Source organism: Rhizomucor pusillus (assembly GCF_041956525.1).
Source record: "Rhizomucor pusillus strain CBS 183.67 unplaced genomic scaffold VTP01scaffold_8, whole genome shotgun sequence".
Lineage (NCBI taxonomy): Eukaryota > Fungi > Mucoromycota > Mucoromycetes > Mucorales > Lichtheimiaceae > Rhizomucor > Rhizomucor pusillus.
The window spans coordinates 289,648-310,549 of NW_027192150.1; the positions used below are offsets into that span (position 1 = coordinate 289,648).

Here is a 20,902-nt window from a genome sequence, read left to right on the forward strand (position 1 = left end):
TGCTGCTCAGATGACCCTTGGAACCATTGAATTTTAAAGTATTCCTGTATTATTAGTCTACATGTAATAAACGTGGAAATATAGATAATTGCTAGATGGCTATCACAACAATCAGACATCAAGCTCTCTTGTCTTTTATCATATGGAGACTAATCATCCTGATTTAATAATTGAGAGGAGATGTATATATATAGCATTTGATTTATTATGTTCAATAGTGACTAATTTCCTTGTTTTCCACCAAACTTTTGTTTCAAGCGTAACAGTCTCTGTTTGATTTCGCTTGCATCATCTACAAAATATATCCGCTTAAGAAAATATCCTCTCAAACTTCATGGATGGATATTATCTTACCTGCATGTATGCTCGTCCTTACACCTGGAGTGGACGATAGTCTGTTTATATCAAAGGACTGCCGATATTGCTGTTGCTGGGACTGCTGCTGCTGTTTCTGTTGTTGTTGTTCTTGAAGTGTTGGAGACGAGGATACAAGTGGAGGGGAATGGTTTCTAGGTGAGGACGAGGAAGGGTAGCTTCCTTGGTCTGTGTTGTGTGTCGCTGTAGTTGGTGAAGAAAGTACATGTGAAGTAACGGTTGTGGGAGTACTAGGAACACTAGGAGGTGTCGTCTGTACATTCTGCCGCAATTCATTGTCTTCTGCAGCCAGATTGCTCAAACCACGCCGAATGTAGCTCTGGAAATATGTTCCCGTCTGGCTTAAATATGCATTTACTTTGCTTTCGGCCGTTGGATATTTCTTTTGGAATTCGTATAGCTCAATGATGCCCTGCAAACGCACATAATGAGTCAAATTGTTGCTAGAATCACAGTACAATTCGTCTCACCTGCTTTGTTTGCTCACGTGTACCAATCTTGACGAATATCTGCGTCAACATGTTATTCATCTCGTAATCCGATATCGGTCTATCGCCTGCAGGCTCGTCAACTTGCATTGGCTGTACGGTCGTGTTTTCAGGTAAGGCAGAATATGGAGGCGGTGGTGGAGAGGGTATCGAATTGTTTGCAGGATGATCTGTTGATGGAAACGAGCTTATAGATATCGAACGTACCATACCATTCGACGACATGGATGAAGGTCGACTGAGCATGGTGCCTTGTGAGTGCATCGAGTACCGCTGCTGCTGTTCCTCGCGTACTTGCTGTTGCGCTTGTTGATTCCGCTCTCTCTTGCGACACGCTTCAAGCATATGATGCAAGTATGGATAAACGCTGCTAGCTTGTGGGTTTTCAATCAATGTCAAATGGCTGAAAATTGAGTCTCCCAGACCATTGACAAGCTCGAGCAGTAAGGTTTTTACGGTTCGTAGAGGCATTTCTCCCAAAGGTACGTTCTCGGCTGCGCGTCGCTTCCATTCTGCTGGTGGCGTCGTGATAAAGAACCTGTTGACATCAAACAGCAGTTCATCCGGGTTCAATATACCGCTCCGAAGATTGTCCTGAACCGTCTTTGCCAGCTTCCACAAGCACTTCATGGTCAACTCTGTATATCGCGTTTCTTTTGCTGTAGGGGAATCGCCAGGCCGAAGTCCCGCAGCGCAGTTACTCAGGATAGTTAACAGCGCACTACATGAGTTTTGAGTAGATTATTCATGAAATTTACCCTTTTTCGATATACCTGAATGTGAGATTACGCTGGCTGTTTTCTAGTACTTTAACCATTGCGACGTTGAGTGCCTTCGAGAGCTGCGGTCCAGATTCCATAGAAAGCATCTTTTGATCCAGCAGCCTATGGGCCAGTTCCTCCAGCAGATGATGTAATGCATCCAGTGAGACAGCACCAGCCAGATCTTTGTTGGAGAAGAGTAGCACGAGCGCATTGACAAGATGTTTGCATAGACGAGTTATCGCGGGAGAACGTCCATCTACAGTTGAGTATGCTAGCCGAACTTGCAAAGTGATGGCGTTGATCAGTGGCTCGATATCGGGAAGGATCAATTCAGGTTTGGAATTTAACAACTTGTCTAGTTGTTTGAGTGCTTCGATGCTCGGCTGCGGGTCGCCGTTAGTTATCTGTGCAATCAGATAATCAACAACGTAATCACGACGATCTTCTTGCACAGCTTGTTGGAACGCATGTTGCGTGGATGATCGAGGTTGGCGCATCGATGGTGGGCCAGGCAGAGTTCGGGGTTCGCTGATACCAGCCATTCCAGCATTCTCATTCATGCGATTACCATAATCATCCGTAACATCTTCCATCGGCTCAGGAGCTGGAGGTGCATACGTTCGTTGCACAGAAGATGGTTGTGGAATAGAACGAGGCTTTCCGTGTGATGGACGGGGAAGTCTCGGTAATTGACTGACCGTAGGAAACTCATCAACTTCCATTGCCTCTGCTTCTTGCTGTGCCCTGGCTTCCTTTTCAGCAATGACGCTCGCTGATGGTTTTGTTCGCTAAATCGCTGTGAGTATCATTTACAGAGTTTTAACAGCAATCTTTAACCTACCTTGAGTCTTTCTTCCAGCATGCCCTTTTCCTTTTCTCCAATACGACTGACATGCTGCATGACAGAGTCGCCCATCAAGATATACGCTTGTGCGATGGCATTCAGAGCAGCGTTTCTTACACCAGCGTCGCGATCGCCGATGTGAGTAGCAATCAACGGAAGCGACTTGTTCGGTAGCATGATAGACACTCCATTTCTTTGAATAAGAGCACCGACTTCTTCTAAGCACTCTGCACGGGCTTTCGCGTTCTTAGAGTTGGCGGCCGAATCCAGCAAATAATTGAAAAGCTTGCTGGCAGGATAGATCCGGCAAAATGACTTGAGAATGTTTCTTATCCTTGTTCGCATCACTTCTTTTGGATCGCCAATCTGATAATCACATCGTCAACCAAAAGCTTCTAGATTTAAACCTGCAATCATACAAAGATCTTACCTTGTTGATCAGGTATGGTAAGAATGAGACTGCTTCATATTCTGTTAGGTGATAGCTTTCTTCATCCATGACGGTTACGAGATGTTGAGTGAGATCGAGGCATTTGATAAGCATGCTTGTGTTCGTGTCGAAGAATCGTAAGGTGAGGTACTTGAAAATCAAGTCTGCATTGGCGATATATCGAAGTTTAAGGTCTGCAAAGTCTACATTGTATTTGCTCATCGAGATTTCCGGATTTGCCAAGCATTCGTCCAGCAAAGTTAATCCATTCAATCGATCACGCTCAGCGTATTGGCTGGTACTAAATAGCAAGTTCAGTATCTCCACGTTGATGTTGCCCTCACATGATGCTCGCAACGCATCAATGATATCAGATCGAGGTATGTCAAATTGCCATCGGATCTCCTTTTTGGCACGAATCTGCTTTGCACGACCATCTTTTGTCAGCACAGGAGCCTGCGCTTGATCGGATGAGGCTGCAGCTGGCGCGGATGTTGCCGCAGGAGATGCGGTGCCGGAAGAAACTGGACGAGGAGGCTGGAGACCGGGTTTTCTGCGTAGTACCTTTGTACGGCCGATTGACGACGGCTTATCTTCGGCGGCGTTCTCTGATGATTGAGCACCCATTGAGCCGGGCTGCTTTGAAGGAGCGGACGGTTGATTGGTTGCGGCTGACGCAGCTGTAGCAGTAGCAGCGGCTGCACCTCTGTTGGCCTCGATAATTGGCATGACAGCTTGACGTTGAGCGCCCTTCAGGTCTCCGGCTTTGTTAACAACAGCCTCGTATCCAGCGCTTGCAATGACGGCTGGTAAGCAAGCTTGCGCCGATTTTCGCACCTCCGCATTTCTGTCCTGTAAGCAAGAAAGCAATGGTGATACCATTGGTGACAGATCAACTGATTCGACCGCAGAGCCTTCCTTGAAGTTTTCTGCGAGCCAAGCAAGGAGTTCTTTACGCAAAGTAGGAGCGTCTGCAGCAAGACTTGCACCGAAGGATGGTATCATTCCATCTAGACCACATTCCTTGCGGAAATGCTCCAGTGTGGAAACACCAGCAGCTCGCACGTTTGCCTTGTTATCGCCCAAAGCTGCTGTCACAGGTCCAGTCAAAGGCTTCAAATACTTTTCAAATGGTTTGCCCATTGCAGCAGCAATCTGACCAGCGATGTCCAAGGCCTGTATCTGGAGGTTCTTATTGCTATCATTCAATCGCTGCTTTAATACACCAGGGAACTCGCCTATATATCGCATACAAAATTAAGAACCAGTGCATATGGATATCGTAAAATGAAGTACATACCCAAGGTTGGTTTGATTCTTTTGTTTGCACCCTCGATAATAGCGACAACCTTATCGAGACCTTCTTTCCGGATTTTCCAATTAGAGTCATTACACTGCGCAGCAACTTTGGCCAGTTGTCCCGAGATGTCAACGCGAGGGAAGAGAGACTCTACTGCATCAGACGCAGAAGCAGACGCGGCAACCTACGGAGAAGCAGTTGGTAACGGACGGCTTATCAGCGTACATTGGCTATATAAGTTTTACCGGTGCTTTGGTAGGCTGTGGAGGCTCCATTTGTGCTACCTTGTCAAATTCAGCTTCAATGTTTGCCATCAATGCTGGTGAAACATCCTGCACGAATGATTTGACCTCTGCGCAATTTAATGAAAAGAGCACATGAGAAATTTAACAATTGGCGATAGATGAATTTGACATACCTGGACCGATATACATGCGCAATGCACCTAGGACAGTAACAGCGCTTGTACGCACAGACGCATTGGTGTTGGAGAGAGCAAACTTTAGAAAATTAATGAGATCGTGCACCTGAAGACCAGCGATGCCGAAATCCATCAGCATTGAATGCATCCATGTCAATGAATCTGCCAAGACTTTGGGCGATTTTGCACTTCGAAGTACTGGATAAGACAGCGAGAACACAAATTGCAATGACGTCTTTTCAGCGAAAACTGTCAAGCATTCGGCTGCAGGCTTTTTGAGTTTGATGTCGCCAAGCTTTTCGACCAACACTAAACGAGCATGAGACTTTCAAGTATGAATCTGCCCAGATTTGTAGGCTTACCTTGGTTTCCAATTGCAACGCAAGATTTTGAAAAGTTGGAGCATTTCGTGGCCAAAAGCTGCATCACACCAAAGAGTTTGCCCATGACTTGGAAGTTCATTTCTTTCCAACCAGGCTTCTTGGAAAGAGCGCGGAAGACAAGCTCTGGCTCAGTAGAGATTGGATCCATGCCATCAAAGTGCTGGTAGAGTGCATCCATGGCTGCTAACCGAACTTTCCATTGGCTTTGAGCGAAATCGTTCCAAACATTTTCCGGGATAACTTCAGTAACTCGTGCTTCAGCGTCCTCGGCAGAGAATTTGTAACGTACTTCTTCCGGACCGCTCGGTGGGGGTAACTTTGCTGCCTTCTTTGGAGCTGCTGCTCCTCCCCCGGCAGCGGCAGCAGCAGCGGTAGGTTTTGGACGAGATGAGGACAATGTAGGCTTCTTGGCATTTGCACCAGCCAATTTAGCAACAGGCTTACGTTTTGGAGGACTGAGGGAGGGAGCAGGTGCCATGCCTTCATCCATAGGTTCTGCCTTGGGCGGCAGTTGTTGCGGCGGCTTCTTTGCTGCAGGTTTCGGAGGTGCAGCCTACGTTGACGGTTAGTTCATCCACTTTCGAACAGCGTATCTCTAATTTGCTCACCTTTTTAGGCGGAGCAGGAGCTGGTTTTTTCACAGGAGCAGCCTTCGCTTTTACTTCTGCTTTCTCACATGCTTCCTTGATTTTACCCATCTTGATATCATCCAAACCTTCGAGGTAAGGAGAAAGAGCTTTTTCGCCCACAACTTTCATGAGAGTTCCCAATCCTTCTGCACCCGCTTCACGAGTGTTGCCATCAGCGTCATCGAGAGTTTTAAGCATCATTTCCGACAATGCTTTGTATTCACTTTTGCCAGGTGCGATTTTGATTTCTTTAAGTCTACGGGTCAGCAACTTGACAATTTGTCCACGGACTTGCGGGTTCTTGTGTTTGACACCGACACTGATATCTTCAAAGATGTCTGTCAGCGGCACGGAAGCAAAGACTGCATTTAAACCGTTGGATAACTGCTCAAGGATCGCTGGTTTTCGTTCCTTGAGTTTCTCCGTCATAGGCGACGCAACCTTATTTGCAAGATAACTTCAGTTTGTATTCGTAAACCGGGATAGGATTCTACTTACTATGCCTTTATATTTCCCAAAATCTTGCCGTAATCCCTGGGCAATCAATTCTATACAGTTGGCCGCTGTACCAACTAGCAATATGTTGGTATCGTTTATGCGCTGCGAGAATACAGAAGGTTAGGAATATAGAATTCCCATTTTCAGCGCGCCGCCTACCTTTGCTAACGCACCCATCAATTCAGAGTAGTCTTTATCCATGATACGTGGAGTCTTTGCAGCTTCAAGCAAAGCATCGAGAGCCTCTCTTCTTTCTTGCCATTTTTTTGATGCTAATAATTCGTAAAAGTTTCCTGGGAGCTTTGCTGTGATATCAACTGGATCTGCTAGGTCGTAAGGGTCGACCGGCTCTGCATCCATAGCTTCGCCGCCGTCACCGCCATCCTCGCCATCTTGTGCATCGTCTATGTATCTTTTAATATGAGCATTTGCTTCAATCTAGTTGTTGGCAGTTTTCACGGACCCATTTCCACCTCATTTGCTGCAGTTTCGGCGGCGGCTGCTTGTTCTGATCGCAGCAACCTCTCTGGAGTAGCTTTGCCAGGAGGAAGTTTAGAGAATGCCTCTTCGAGATCTTTGACCTGTACAGGTTTCAAATCGGAGAGCGATGGTTGAATAGCTGGACCGAGCCACCGATACAGTTCGACCGTCATTGCTGAGGCCTATGCATAAAAATATTTAATATCCATTATCTCCATTTAAATTCATATAAGCAACAAACCTCGGCTCGGACATTCTTGTCAGTATGACCGAATAGGTTGGGTATCCTTTTCAGAAGAGGTTTCGGATTGACATGCTTGGTACCGAAATTCCTAGAACGTTTCTTGTCAATATATTGCTTTTTGCATAACTTTTACAATGGCACAGTTTGTACCTCACTAGTTCTTTCAAGACGACGGTTGTCTGGGTAACAACTTTTGGTTGCTTTGCACTTAGGCCTGGTATGACGAGTTCCTGTAACGTTTGGTTACATTAAAGGTACTCGAGACATTCTTGTTGAAATACGTACCACCACCGGATCAGGAGTGTCGATCTCGGCATATAGCAATATGATATCCGTCGCCTTTTGCTTTGTGCCAGCTTTCATAGCTCCAAGACATTTCTCCACCAAAGCAGGCACGACGTTTTCGCGGGTGCTTCAAAAAGAGAAACAATGCATTAGGGTAAAAAGATAGCCTACAATGGCTGCAAGTCTGTCTCTCTCACCTTGCTGCATTAGGTGCATTATTTACATATTCATAGATAGCATTTAGACCGGCCTCCTGAGCGACGGCGTTGGCATCTGTGGCGATTTTTTTTAGGTGACCTTCATATGCGTAAAAGTCGGAATCGTTATCCGTTTTTCGAAACAGGCTCGTGAGCTCCTCATATGCAGACACACGCGCTTTCCAGAGCTATGCGACTTTACGTCAGCAGGTGTCCTCTCTTTACGTATGCCTGTTTTTATTTGATATGGCACTTATTTATTCACCTTGTGCTGCAATCTATCAGCGACTGCAAGAGATTTAAAGTCTTCCTGATCGCCGCTGCCGTCCATTTCGTGACAAGGTGGGTTGGGGTGTCGAGATTAGGGTGATTAAGTTTAGCTGCCCTGAGTTTATGTACAAACGGTCGGTCGAAACGGCCGAAAGTGTTTGAAAAGAATAAGTACAAGGGGGAAAGGAATTGGCCTTTAAAGGGACCAGATGTCTGCAGGAAGAGAAAGGACCCAAACTTTACACTCTGCCTTTCGCCCTGAACTCGCAAACTTCCCCGTCGGAGTTCCACGTTTCGAACGCGCTTTTGAGAATAGACGTGTTCCTCCTCTGCTCAGCGCAGCAGGAGCGCAGCAGAAGCATAAATGCCTTCACCTGGAGTTTTTGGTCCTTACAAATCAATGAGTTCTGATAGCATATTAAGCTTTCAAGTCGGTCCCTCTAACTCTGTATATAGCTTTTTAATGCGTAATTAGTTCCGTACTTTAGTTTGCCTCGTCCGAAAGGGTGCACGCGGAATATGGCTCCTGCAATCTCACGTGAAGCTCCAGGAACATAGGCAGTCGTAATTCTCAGCTATTTGGCAGTCATTCAGTTCTTGGATATATTTTGATATGTATAAAGTATCATGGAGGAGATAGTACATATGATGTGTACAAAATAACAAGAAAACACCGGCAGCACGACTGGATTTGCTACGTCAATAACACACCATGCTTGTTACACATTGTACTTGAAAGTGTGCTTGACAGTAGAGTCGCTGCGACCAAGGGTGCCAAGATTCCACTAGAGGAGAAACAAATGAATATATGAGAACTTTAAGATATGCAATTAAGGCTTACGTTGTCTTCAATGGAGCGAAGGAGAGAGTAGTGATCGTAAGGTGTGTCGTCGGTACGGTCAGAACCCTCGGCGACTTGGATCACATCACCAAAAAGGACAGTGTAAATCTGGTTGGTAGGAGAGCTTGTGAGAGCCTCGTCCCAGGTGAGGATGAAAAGAGTGTTCTTGGTGAAAGCAGTCTGGTTAATGCGAGGCTCGAGCCAGCCCTTGAACCAGTTGGACGAGTAGGGGACATCAGTGTCTATGTCACGTGTGCTCATCAGTGAGAAATTATGCTTCTGTTGTTCTACAAAGTTTAATTGAATGTTTGCACCTACCGTGGCCATCATTGTTCATCTATCAAAGCAAATTATGTGTACATGATTAATCTCAGTCTGTAAAACGTAGCACTGTAATGCATGAATATTTACTCACATCGGGAGTGTAAAAAACATAGTCAGGGACTTGGTTGTTGGCAATATCTTCGTCAAGCTGATCCGCATTGACAATGTTGGCGCAACGCTCAGGGTTGCTTTGGATGTCAACGTAAGACATGAAAGGAGTATGCTTGCGTGCATAGGTGCCGATGCGCGCAGCAGTGTTGCAGTCACCAGTGTAGGCCTCAGCGTAGTTCTTCCAGGTAAGTCCCTTAGCTTCCAAGAGGTCGGCGATGCTTGTGCGGTCCAGGTCACAGTTGTCATCATCGGGGCATCCTTCGTAAGAGCCGCTGGTCATGCCAATCTTTTGAAATTGAGGACGGTAGTTAGATAATAGCACATAAAAGAAATACATCATCTAAGGAATACTTACATAGTTGGGTTGGGAAGGATGGGTCAAGGCTCTGTAGTTGGTCAATACAATGCCTATGGATACCAACATGAGGAATAATACCGTACCAAAAAAAGATCTATGCATTATCCTTCTATGAAATATGCAGCAGACATACCATTGTGCTTCTCGGCAATGCTCGAAAAGTAGGGATCAGCAGCAATTGCCTCAAAGTTTTGGTTTTCCATAAGGATAGTGACGACGCGATCGAAATTCTTGCCAGTGCGCTTGTGAGGAGCAGCCAAGGCGCTGGTGGCGAGGGTTGCCAATGCAAAGAAGAGACTGTATTTCATTGTGAGTATAATGAAAAAAAAAATGTAGGAGTACTCTAAGATGGGATAAAAACCAGACCAATGTTTAAATTGTCTGTTTATATACATGTTCTTTTCGCGCCCGATCTCTCGGATTTAAGTTTTTTGCGGGCGTAAGCTTCAGAGAGAACAAAATTATAAATTCTCAAAGATTACTTCAACATTCATCGACCACAGAATTATGGCATGTGCGAATATCAATATAGAGCATGGTCAGGAACTCAAAATATGATTAGCGGGAGACTGAGTTACCACGTTTTGGGTTCCTGCGGGGCATGGCGGGACTTTCGCCATTTCTGTCCAGATTTTTCTTTTTTTGATGCATTCTAGTAACTGGAAATCTTGTGTAAGGTCCAGGCATGAATAACAACTATAGCTTCTGAGAATTGTAATACTACCAATAATATACTTTTGTAATCATGTGAATATTTTGACCATTGAAAATAGTCAGGCGCTTATCTATAATTCTTTCATTTGCTGTGTGCAAGGTTGATAGCAAGGTCAATATTGTTATTGTTATTTGTCCTACTTGAGGAGCTACGGTGTAGTTACTCGTATCAAAACAATATCTTAAATACAGTATACATTCTAAATATCAATATAAAGTACTGTGTGAATCCAACGTTGAAGCTATCTTTTCTCAAAACGCATGGGTCTCCAAAGAAGTACGATGACGACGGCGTCGTCATCCAGTGTAACGGCAAGTCATGACACAATGCATTGGTTAGCAAAGTTTACTTTTTGTATTTTCAGCGCCTAAAGAGAAAGAGGGAGAGAAAGAGAGCGTGCGAGAGGGGAAAGGGATAAAAGGATAGAGTCCAAAAAGGTAAACTATAACATGCAAGCCGGTTTGTTTCGCTGGTTCTTTTTGTGCCGTTTAAGTGCATCCAATCTAAAAAAAAAGTGATTAGACAATTGATGTCGATAAGCCTGCCTCATATTACTTACCTTGAAAAGTATTTGTTGCAGCCTTGACATTGGTACGGTTTGCCTTGACCGTGAATCTTGGAATGGCGTTTTAAGTCATGGTTTCGTGCAAAGGCAGCTTGGCAGAAGGAGCAAACAAATGGTCTGTCATCGGTGTGAGTTCTTGAATGGCTCTTAAGATTGTAAAGTCTGGCAAATGTTTTTCCGCAACCTGGGAATAGACAGGGATAGACAGTTTGGATCTGGTCATCGATTTTTGTGGTGATAGGAGCAGAGGACGCGTAAATGGACATGGCTGCTGACTGGGTATCTGCCAACGCAGGATGAGATCGCCGTCGTTTTCGAGGCGCAGAAGGATATCGACCTTGTGTTGTTCTCTGGCGAGTTGTTCCTCCTGAGTTTACAGCTCCATTATTGTTATTGTTGTTGTTATTTCCTGCCATAGCGGCCACGGCTGCCGCTGCCGCCAATACTACAGCGTGTTCGTTACTGGAGAAGGCATTCGGAAGCAGATAGGATAAGGAAGAAGATGCATCGTTTGCTTGTCCTGAAGGTGCTTGTTGCGTGGCTGCCGCTGCCGCTGCCGCTGTTGCCTGTTGCTGTTGCTGTTGCTGCTGTTGCTGTTGTTGCTGTGTCAACTGATGTGCATATAAAAGCAAAGCAGCGTCTGTGAGACTAAGTTGCTTATTTTCTTCGCTAGAGGAGTTTGCGCTGGGAGCAGTTTCAAGAAGAGCTTGCGATAACAAAGTTTCAAGCGAGATTTCTGTGCCGTTGCTGGTTTCGCGTGCTTTTTCCGTTAACCTCTGTGCAAGTTCGTTCCAATCGACTTCATTCTTTTTCTGTGTTACTTGTTCTTCTTCGCTCTTTATCTTGCTCTGCAGCCAATCACTGTCGACATACTTTGCAGCTAGTGATTGATCCCACCGCTGCTTTAATTGCTTGCTTGTTCGGCCGGGTACTATTGTTTCAATTTCTTCCCATCTGCCGTAACCGAATCGTCTTATGCCTTCTACCAGCAGTTCATCTTCTTCGGCTGTCCATTCGCGAGGCTTTTTGTTCTCAGTTTGCGGTTCACTCGGAGCACCAGCGATAGCTGCGCATGTCTCAAGATTTTCGGCCAATTTTCCCTCTTCGATTGCTGCGGTTGCTTCGGATGCCGGTCTATCACTGCCACCTCCCTGAGCAAGACCCAGTAACTGCAAAGCCGGTTCCATCAATTCATTGGTCGCATTTTCGGGCTTCTTGCCTTTTTTGTCTTGCACAGTATCTTCGCTGCTGTTCTCTACATACAAGGGGGGTACAGCGGTCAGTTAAGAAAATAGAATTGGATGCATTTTTCATACATACTATGCTGTCCTTGCTCCTGCTGCTGTTGTTGCTGTTGCTGTTGTATTGAATTCATGACCGCTGCAACAGCGCTCATCATATCCAGGTCACCTGAGTATTGTTGTTGCTGCTGTTGCAGCAATGCCGCCGTAATTGCCGGTAATGTTGCCAAATGACGATCTTCGGCTGTATTCGTTGCCTGAGGCACAGCTTGCAAAGAAGACGAGCTGCTGGTGCTTGCTCCAGGCACAGCGGTTACATCGAGGGTTGAGTAATCGTCTTGAGGTTTTGCAGGCGACGGTGTTTGCGCAGCCTCGGACAGATGAGATAGTTCGTCATTCTTCCCAAGCAACGACTGGTTGCGCTTACGGTTGGACGAAGCATAGCAGTATACGCGAGCCATTATTATGCAGCTTTTCCTCCCGCCCAAGGCACGGAGTTGCGAGTATTACTTTGAGGTGATAAGCCTTCGAAGAAGCGGCTTAGCAGCAATGAAAAGTGGAAAGTCCCTTCTGGGAGCTTTTCGTTCGAAACGCTCAGCTGAGTTTAAATGATAGGATCAACAAGACCAATCGTCTGCTGATTTCAAACCGTTCCTAAGACACCCAACCCATAGAGGATAAAGTGCCAAGTGCTCCCACATACTGTCTTCGTGTACCTTTCCTTGAGATATAAACCTACAGTACAAAGCTTTCAGCCGCTAGCTATCATACCATTGTATCTTGTTATCTGATAAGCTACGGTCAAAGTTCATGTAATTGCATAATATTCGTTTTTTAATTAAGATCGATCGTATCAAGGGATATGCTAAGTTGGAGAACTTCTTCAATCTGCCTTTATTCGCAGAAATCCAGATTAATATTCATATCTGCCAGTATGAATGCTACCAACACGTCTACAGAAATCTGGATGGCCTTAATAATTCCTCTGGCTAATGTTGTTCACTCCCAATGTAAAATTTACGAGTTTTTACGCGTTTATGCAAGGGAGATACAATCGCAGCCTTTCTTAGAAGTGGATCGGCATGTATTATGTGCTGGAGTGTTTCTTTCGTGCAGCATATTCCGTCAACATCGTTGCTGCGGCAGGAACTCCGTCACTAAAGAGGCGCCAAAAGAGTTCATCTCCTACTTTCGAACCTCCTCCCGCCCAATGTTCAGCCAAAGCCAGTCAAGTTACTACGAGCGAATGCTCGATGCGTTGTTTAGCAACGATCATGCTGGCACTTTTTAAGCACCGGTCCACGTAACCCATCTGTTCGTCGCTCACTTGCCGGTCAATCCCACCTCAATCCGCCGAAAGTTTTGAGACGACCAGTAAGTACTTTCAAATGGGGACAATAAAATCAAATAAACGAAGAGCCCATATATATCCAGTAAATGTGACCCAGGCACAGGGTATCCCAAATGCGGAAGCAAAATCAGTTGCCTGCGGCGTTCTAAGCCCATTAAAATTTTCCAGCTATCAACCTTCTGTCAACTTTTGAACTTCATGGCAGCAGCAAACCAAGTACAGTCAGGCGCCTTGAGTTCTACTCTTCTGGGTAGCGCCAACTCCTCTGCAAAGCTTGACAGCGGCTTGGATAGTCTGTTCAAGAACAGTGTATGTCTCGGCGGTCATTTGCAATCAACTGTGTCTCAACTGTAGATTGATCGATCATTTAGGCTGGCCCGAGTACCGTTGCAGCACGTCCAGAACCCGTTCAAGATGTAGGCGAATTGCTGAAACAAGCTATCAAACAAAAGAAGTCTGCTGGTCAGGACAAGGAACAAGAAGCTTCAAGAAAGACTCGAAAGGTAAGACATATCATGTGAGCATGTATAGAAAGCAATGAAGTATCGACACGACGTAGCGAAAAGCAAAAGAAGTAGACAGTGAACAAGAAGAAGAAGGCAACGAGGAAAAGCAAGAGGAGCAGCGAAAGCGAACAGAAGCAGAGAAAGAGAAAGAGCGACGCACGATATTTGTCGGCAATGTACCAAAGGAATGCATTGAAAAGAAGAATCAAAAGGCTCTCAAGCGCAAGTTTGCAGAATATGGCGAGATCGAATCGATGCGGTTCAGATCGATAGCATTTTCAGAGCCTACACATCGAAAAGCTGCATTCATCAATAAAAAACTGCACAGCGACCGACATGCACTGAACGCTTACATTGTTTTCAAATCAAAAGAAGCAGCAGACAAGGCGCTTACTGCCAACGGACATGTATTTATGGACCGACATTTGCGAGTAGACAATGCAGCTGAACCAAAGGTACGGTGCATGTGTGTATGTGTGTGTAAGGGAGAGATAGATCTGACGATTCATGTCTATGTAGCCGCACGATCACAAACGCTCAGTATTCCTTGGATCTTTGCCTTTGGATGTGGAAGAAGAAGAACTGTGGGAGTTTTTCAAAGACTGCGGCGAGATTGAAGGTGTCCGAGTTGTTCGAGACAAGGCGACAAACCTGGGCAAAGGTGTCGGCTATGTCGAGTTCAAGAATCGTGAATCAGTTGCACTTGCATTGGCACTGGACGACAAGACATTCAGAGAAAAGAGCACCATCCGCGTACAAAAATGCAAGATACCCGGACAGGAGAAGACCAAGGCAAAGATCACTCCAAAGCAGATTGTTAGCGGAAAAGCGCGACAGCAGCAGCGGCAGCGACCACAAGAGTCTGCCAAGAACAACAAGAAATCCAACAAGACTGGCAAGCAAGCGACGCCAAAGGTATTTGAAGGCGTACGCGCATCGAAGAAGGTGGGCGAGTTGCACAATAAAATGAACAAGACAAAGAGCAGTAGAAAGAAACAAAAGCGTGCATAAATAATACATATTTCCTCATATTAAATACACTGAATACATGATGATGTTTGGGATTGTCTAAAATGCCCCAGGGTTCGTCGCTGGCCAGTACATGTTTGAGCAGACTCACATACGTAGTTCAAATCTCTCTATATTCTTCCTTAATATCGTTGTCACCTATTGTTATAAAAGTCAATAATATGATGAACGGCTTGTAAGTGCTACTTTTTATAAGGATAGAAATTCTTCCGCTTTGCTGATATTTGTCTTCTTTCCATATCCCTCTGAATTAAAATACATCCAGTTTCCGGAAGAAGAATGAGCTGCACAAAGACAGAATTTGTGTAAGCCGTTTGATGGCATTACACTCATATCAATTAATGCTTATTGAGAATAGACAGAGGCAGTGAGTACTGTGAGACTCTTGTGAGGTTTTCTATTAGGTCGCCACGATTTTATATACTTCTTCCAGTCGGAGATGTACAAGTCCGCTTCAGTCTCCTCTTTGTACGCAAAAAGAGCAAGAACTCCACGGAAATGCCATTGAAGTACCATGATATATATACAGAACGAATGCTCTCCTCCTGACGGATCGAATGATGTTAAAATCGTTATAGGGTGCGAAAAAAATGACCACAAGTTGACGAAATAAAAAAATAAACAGGTATAAAAGGGCAAACGCAGACATTTTTTAGAGTGAGCTGGGAGCTGCCCGTTAACCTTCCTTCGGGTAGGCCGAACTGGTGGCGCCAGGGAGGTGAGGGGACTGGCGGTGCCGCCTCCACGCAGTGGTCCCTGGATATATCGTTGGAAACAACGTGAACTAAACGGCACCAATACATATAATACATATGTATTTGAAATAAACTTAACTGCTGTAAACGTCTTTTGGTTTGCTATGGTATTATCTTTTTCTATTGTAGCGCATGGCAGCGTGAACATTCGTAAGCATGCGTTTGAATTTCTGGAAGAATGATGCCTCGTAGGCTGCCTCGCTCATTTCGACCTGCCCCAGCGATCGTGAAGCGATTTACTCGCATACCATGGACCTTACGTCCTGCTTCGTCTGTCTGAGAGGCTTCTGCGGCGCATTTCGTCCAGCTTGCTTCTTCCATTCAGAAATGACAGAGCTGGTAACTGCTGCACTGCCCAGGATTCGAACCTTTGATCTCTCTCGCAGCGTCTGCCTCGACTGTGAGAACTATGAAACGAAAGCCTCGACAAGTTTATGGACACGAATGCCAATTATCACCGGTGCTACTTTAGTTTGCTGCGTTTTTTGGAGCTGCCCACACGCGACATGAAAAAGGATATTTGCGGTTCTACAGCTGCATTGTCCTAAATCAGGGGGAGACGTACCGTTGATATCTTTTGGAAGCGTTTTGATTGTGCTGTTTCCCAAACAAACGCCTGTTGTAGACTCGTAAAGTAGGCATATCAGCGGCGTAACCGTGTTAGCCTCGCTCTTCTGACATGGTTGGTTCCGCCCATCCAAAACAAGTCGCTAACTCGAAGCAGAAGCAGTCTCGCTCGAATGTCTACTTGAACATATCAACCTGAGAGAATGAGCGAGATGGGTGAGATAGATTCTATTCTTCCGAAATAATGTGTATGTAAGCCCGGAGACGCCCTAAAGTTTTATTTTCACTCAACAAGGTTTGGCACGGCTGCAGTGTCATGAAATATTTTACGGGGAAGAGACAAGGCAACCAGCCAGCGCAAACCGAGCTCCCTTGAGAGATGTAGGAAGGAAAAGAGGATCCGTTTTCATTTTCTTTGCAACTTTTGCTTTGAAAGTATTTCCATGGTTAGCGACGAACGGTCATGGTCAGGGAAAAAGATCAAGACCAGTTTGCACGAAGCAGACCACGCGTTTCAGTCTTCGCGTAATTCCAGGAGGCACCCATTAACAGGGAAAACAACGGGCCCTCAGACATTGCGCGGTTCTCTTTCTAAAGAAGAAAAAACAAAAAATTTTGCTCGAAAGCAGCTTTTAAGTGCTCAATTTTCAATCGGCGACAATAATTGTTTCTGCGATGATAAGCTGTAGTGATAGACAAAAGTTGTGTGGAAACGAAATAATAAAGATTCTTGTACAGGTCTTTGTTAGTTCGACACATCTTTGTATCAGCTCAGACAAGTTTGTTTCATTCTCCCTTTGTCCTCTTACATAAACCAGACGACGATGCCACCGGATAATGGAGGACGTCTGTGACGATTGGCGTTCAAGAATACACTATCGATTTCTGACTTCTATATTTCTTACTTGTTTGATAAAGCATGTCTACGAACACCTATCCATCTCTCTCTTTTCAAGTTGAAACTTGCTTTCACTATGGTCTCTGCTGTCGATGGATATCCCATTGCACCCATTTGCCCATAATTGATCAAGTAAGGAAACACAGAGAATGCAAGGAAAGTGACGGGTGCAATCGTCTGTTGTATTACATTCATTATCGTTGATCACGGGTCGTCGAGGAGGAGGGCGGCGGAAGTGCTGATACAAACAATGAAAGTTGATAGATGCGCCGGTTTGCTCGGGTTACACGATACGTGGACCCGCTGCTGCTACTGACAAGAATGCTTGCGTAATCGGGACCCCTCCACCAGTCATCTGCTGAAGCGCGCGCAACATGGGAACGTCCGTTACATTTGTTGACAACGGGATTTTGTGCAACTATACGTATATGGCTGATGATGAGCTGAGTTGACATGTGGGGGGAAGCTAATGTAGCTTTTTGCAGCCTATTAAACTAAGATGCAGCAACAGCAACAGCACCTGACACGACCAAGATGAAGATGTAAGTAAAATAGGAGAATTACAAAATTAGGATGCATTGGTTTGCTATTAGGCGTGATGGTCTACCGCCACACGGGAACAGACCAAGCAGCTTATTTGGCAGGAACAAACGTGGTGCGAATTGCTCAGGGACGAGCACCAGGGACGTGACATTAGCTAAACTCCGTCCACTTTTTTTTTCAATTCATTTCCACAACCATGGGCAACTGGGAACACCAGCCAAACTGTATTTGCTCCAACTTTTTTTCCACCTCTCTTTCTCTCTCTCTTTTTTCTATTTATCTTCCTCTCCGTTTGCAAGCCTTGCATTTTCATCTCCAGAAGCATGAGAAAATGGCGCATTAAGCATTACTTTTTAATCGCCATCTTCTTCATTGCCTCGTACTTTGCCTCGGCACAGACCAATGCGACCCTCAACAGCACCCTGCCTACGTACAAAATTGGGGTGCTTTTTCCCGATCCAGTATCCGTGCGAGCTTCCGATCCTACGCTGAATGATATGATTGTCGCAAGCGAGGTTGCTATCAGCATGGCAGCCGCAAACATCTCACGGAATAACATCATTCCTGGTACAGTCGAGCAAAGAAGAAGAAAAGCACGTCATATCCTTTTCCTCTTCTCCTTCAGCTTCCTGATGTGTTGCACTCCAACAAACGAGACTAACTATAAACTACGCAAACTACAGACGTTCAGCTAAACTTTATACGGTTCTATTCTAACGACTCAAACGTCGGACAAACAGCGTGGACAACAGTTAATATGGTCGAAGCCGGCATAAAGTAAGAAACGTCCGAGCGAGAGAGAAATGGTGCTGCGGCTATACGGATATATTAACTTTTAACAAAGTGCTGTTATCGGCGACATGGTATCGTCGGTCACCGAGGCAGAAGCAGGAATCACCGGAGTTCGCCACATTCCTCAATGCTCGTGTGCTTCCGCATCAGTCGATCTGTCCGATAAGTCTGCGTATCCTTACTTTTTCAGGACAGTCGGAGACGTTGTGTTGTATGGACGATCACTCGTAGATTGGGTCCAGCATATGGGCTGGAACATGTTTGCTCTCATATACACCAACGACAATGTAGGACAACAAGGTTCGTCGCATGATTTTTTAACCTTGCATGCTCTGCACCCTCAGCAACCCCTAACTGATGGATCTCGTTCGAGCAGTATTATCCGCCATGGTGTCCAGAGCGCAGGAGTATGGAATTCAAGCCATGACCCAGATTCCACTCTATGATTTAAACAATGTGGAAGGTAAACGAGAAAGATTGCCCCAGTCGATTTCGTTTTGCAGAAACTAAAAGGAGTAAATCACACAGCATCTTTGGAACGTCTTGTCAACTCTGGCGCTCGAATTGTTATCTTTGCCGACTCCGATACCTCTGATCAATTGACAGTCTTGAAAGCTGCCATGCAAGTTCTTCGTATACATATGTGCGTAATTTGCGTAACGTCACTCTAACAATTCATGTTCAATAGGAGCATGGGACTGCTGTCTGAGGGATGGGTGTGGATGCTTACAAATGACATGTCGCCGGCGATACGCGACATGGTTGAAACACAGGAAGAGCTGGATGCATACGACGGCCTCATGTTCATTAGCGGTATATGGAATTGCAAGTACCACAATTTTTTATTTTTTGCCTGATATTTCTCCGGAGCAGATCATTTACATGAATTTTTCCACAGTGACAGGCATTCCAGCATACGATTCGATGGTGAATGAATGGCGGCAGCAACCTGTTCCTGGTAACTTGTACGGACCCCATCCTCCATGTTCAGCGCTATATGTGTAAATACTAAAAACCTCTCGTTTGCTTCACTTAGCACGACTCCCTCCGCATGGAACACTATGGGCTTATCGTACAATGCTCCCAATGCTTATGCATGCGCGGAGCTGCTTGCTCTCGGACTCAACAAGGTACAAACTTATGCTTACAGGGCTACCTACTCTCTCTGTGCTCTAAATTTTGTCGTCCTGCTGCTGTTGCTAGGCACTCAACGAGTATTCCGGCGGTCGGCATGCAGGCTTGTCAGACCTTGCGGCCGGGAAATTTGACTCTACGAATATGATTCCCGCCTTCTACAACCTCAATTACACAGGACCTGCAGGTACGTGGAGTCGTTACACCAGACCTAGAAATAACTCTCTCTTACACAAAACTCTGTTTCCATCCCCGCTCCCCCACGTTGCTGACCTGCAGGTGCCATGGAATTCTTCGATACAGGTAATAGATCCATTTGGTTCCGTATGCTGCATCGGATACTAACTAGCTAGCTGGCACTGTTCTAGGCAATTTAAAGACTGGGTAAAGAGTCAGAGAGAGATACATTGATGCGCTCATTTCCCGTGTTCTTGCGTGTAACCCTTACACAATCATAATAGCTACTTTAGTCTCCAGTACATGCTCGAAGGTTCAGTCGTCACCTATGCGACTCTGATGGACGGCAACTTTTCATTCGTCAACGATACCCCTATCATCTATCTCGGCCACTCTCTGAAAAAACCTGTCGATATGGTTGCGAAATACGGTATGAATAGCACTACATTTGGCAAAAGGCTGTGTGCGTGCTAATATCCAAATCCCGTTTAGCTCTGAACCCCACCCTATCCAGCCCAGCAGGCATCACTGTAGCGACGATAAGCGCAATAGGGCTCGTCGCTTGCTTACTAATGCTGATACTGATCATATCTTTCCGGGGTCTAAAGGCGATCATGATCGCGAGTCCATTCTTTTGCTGCGTGCAACTCGTTGGCCTGATGCTAACGTACATATCAACCTTGTTATACTTGGACAAACCCAACATTGCAAAGTGTATAGCAAGGCAATTTACAATGACGTGTGGCTTTGTTTTCGTTATTGGCGGCATCATTGCAAAAAGTTATCGGTATGTCGGAACAAGAGAATCTAGCGTCGTGATCGTAATGTGTTAACTTTTTGTATTTTTATTACGGCAGTATATATCGAATGTAAGTCGTTGCAACAACGCAGCACCGTAGTGACAGCATCGTTGACTGCAAAAAAAAAATCTCGCAGTTTTCAAAACGTGTTTACCGTTCGAACTTCTCGCCTCAAATCGGCCTATCTGATCCGGATTATTGTTGTATTTGGAGTGATCGCTCTGTTACCTCTGATTGTATGGCACATTGTATACCCCGTCGAAGTCTACGATATCATGATCAGCGCCGAAACTTACTGCTGGCTGTGTGTATACCCGCATGCACCCGCAGACTGGTTGCATCTCAACGTGGCACAGCTGGTGGTTTTGATTTGGGGAGCTGTCCTCGTCGTTTTAGCTGCTTTGCTCGCTTTCAAGGTAAATTATACCAATGGACAGAAACTTCCAGTCATTGCCCTAACATTCAACAACAATATCTGATAGACTCGCAAAGTGCGAGGGAAATGGGCGGAAACCAACCAGATTGCCTATGTCAGCTAGTAAGTTTTCAGGCTGCAGTGGAGGCACGGCAATGGAGCAAACGTTTGC

General features: G+C 45.4%; 5 protein-coding genes across 5 annotated transcripts; 2 read left to right on the top strand and 3 right to left on the bottom strand.

The window, feature by feature from the left end:
* Window positions 1-221: 221 nt before the first annotated feature.
* On the bottom strand, window positions 222-7,669 carry VTP01DRAFT_10091 (uncharacterized protein; the record flags this gene model as incomplete). Its single annotated transcript, XM_069378415.1, has 19 exons — window positions 222-292; window positions 355-787; window positions 846-1,584; window positions 1,637-2,415; window positions 2,469-2,837; window positions 2,902-4,139; window positions 4,202-4,385; window positions 4,447-4,553; window positions 4,620-4,931; window positions 4,985-5,558; window positions 5,614-6,075; window positions 6,133-6,234; window positions 6,292-6,536; window positions 6,596-6,794; window positions 6,854-6,944; window positions 7,007-7,086; window positions 7,142-7,268; window positions 7,339-7,526; window positions 7,604-7,669. The coding sequence occupies 19 exons, from the start codon at window positions 7,667-7,669 to the stop codon at window positions 222-224; spliced, it is 6,366 nt and encodes a 2,121-aa protein (XP_069239516.1).
* A 658-nt stretch (window positions 7,670-8,327) lies between these two features.
* On the bottom strand, window positions 8,328-9,550 carry VTP01DRAFT_10092 (uncharacterized protein; the record flags this gene model as incomplete). The annotated part of the gene is made up of 6 exons (XM_069378416.1): window positions 8,328-8,393; window positions 8,450-8,691; window positions 8,768-8,786; window positions 8,865-9,170; window positions 9,240-9,292; window positions 9,376-9,550. 6 exons carry the CDS (start codon window positions 9,548-9,550, stop codon window positions 8,328-8,330), a joined length of 861 nt encoding a protein of 286 aa, XP_069239517.1.
* An 849-nt stretch (window positions 9,551-10,399) lies between these two features.
* Window positions 10,400-12,224, bottom strand: VTP01DRAFT_10093 (uncharacterized protein; the record flags this gene model as incomplete). The annotated part of the gene is made up of 3 exons (XM_069378417.1): window positions 10,400-10,460; window positions 10,517-11,777; window positions 11,843-12,224. 3 exons carry the CDS (start codon window positions 12,222-12,224, stop codon window positions 10,400-10,402), a joined length of 1,704 nt encoding a protein of 567 aa, XP_069239518.1.
* A 1,088-nt stretch (window positions 12,225-13,312) lies between these two features.
* VTP01DRAFT_10094 (uncharacterized protein) lies at window positions 13,313-14,631 on the top strand (the record flags this gene model as incomplete). The annotated part of the gene is made up of 4 exons (XM_069378418.1): window positions 13,313-13,423; window positions 13,486-13,617; window positions 13,674-14,075; window positions 14,140-14,631. 4 exons carry the CDS (start codon window positions 13,313-13,315, stop codon window positions 14,629-14,631), a joined length of 1,137 nt encoding a protein of 378 aa, XP_069239519.1.
* A 3,104-nt stretch (window positions 14,632-17,735) lies between these two features.
* Window positions 17,736-20,854, top strand: VTP01DRAFT_10095 (uncharacterized protein; the record flags this gene model as incomplete). Its single annotated transcript, XM_069378419.1, has 16 exons — window positions 17,736-17,979; window positions 18,096-18,189; window positions 18,257-18,504; window positions 18,578-18,667; window positions 18,733-18,826; window positions 18,893-19,029; window positions 19,103-19,169; window positions 19,241-19,334; window positions 19,408-19,525; window positions 19,618-19,641; window positions 19,707-19,722; window positions 19,800-19,945; window positions 20,008-20,302; window positions 20,373-20,384; window positions 20,452-20,731; window positions 20,798-20,854. The coding sequence occupies 16 exons, from the start codon at window positions 17,736-17,738 to the stop codon at window positions 20,852-20,854; spliced, it is 2,016 nt and encodes a 671-aa protein (XP_069239520.1).
* Between the last annotated feature and the right edge of the window lie 48 nt (window positions 20,855-20,902).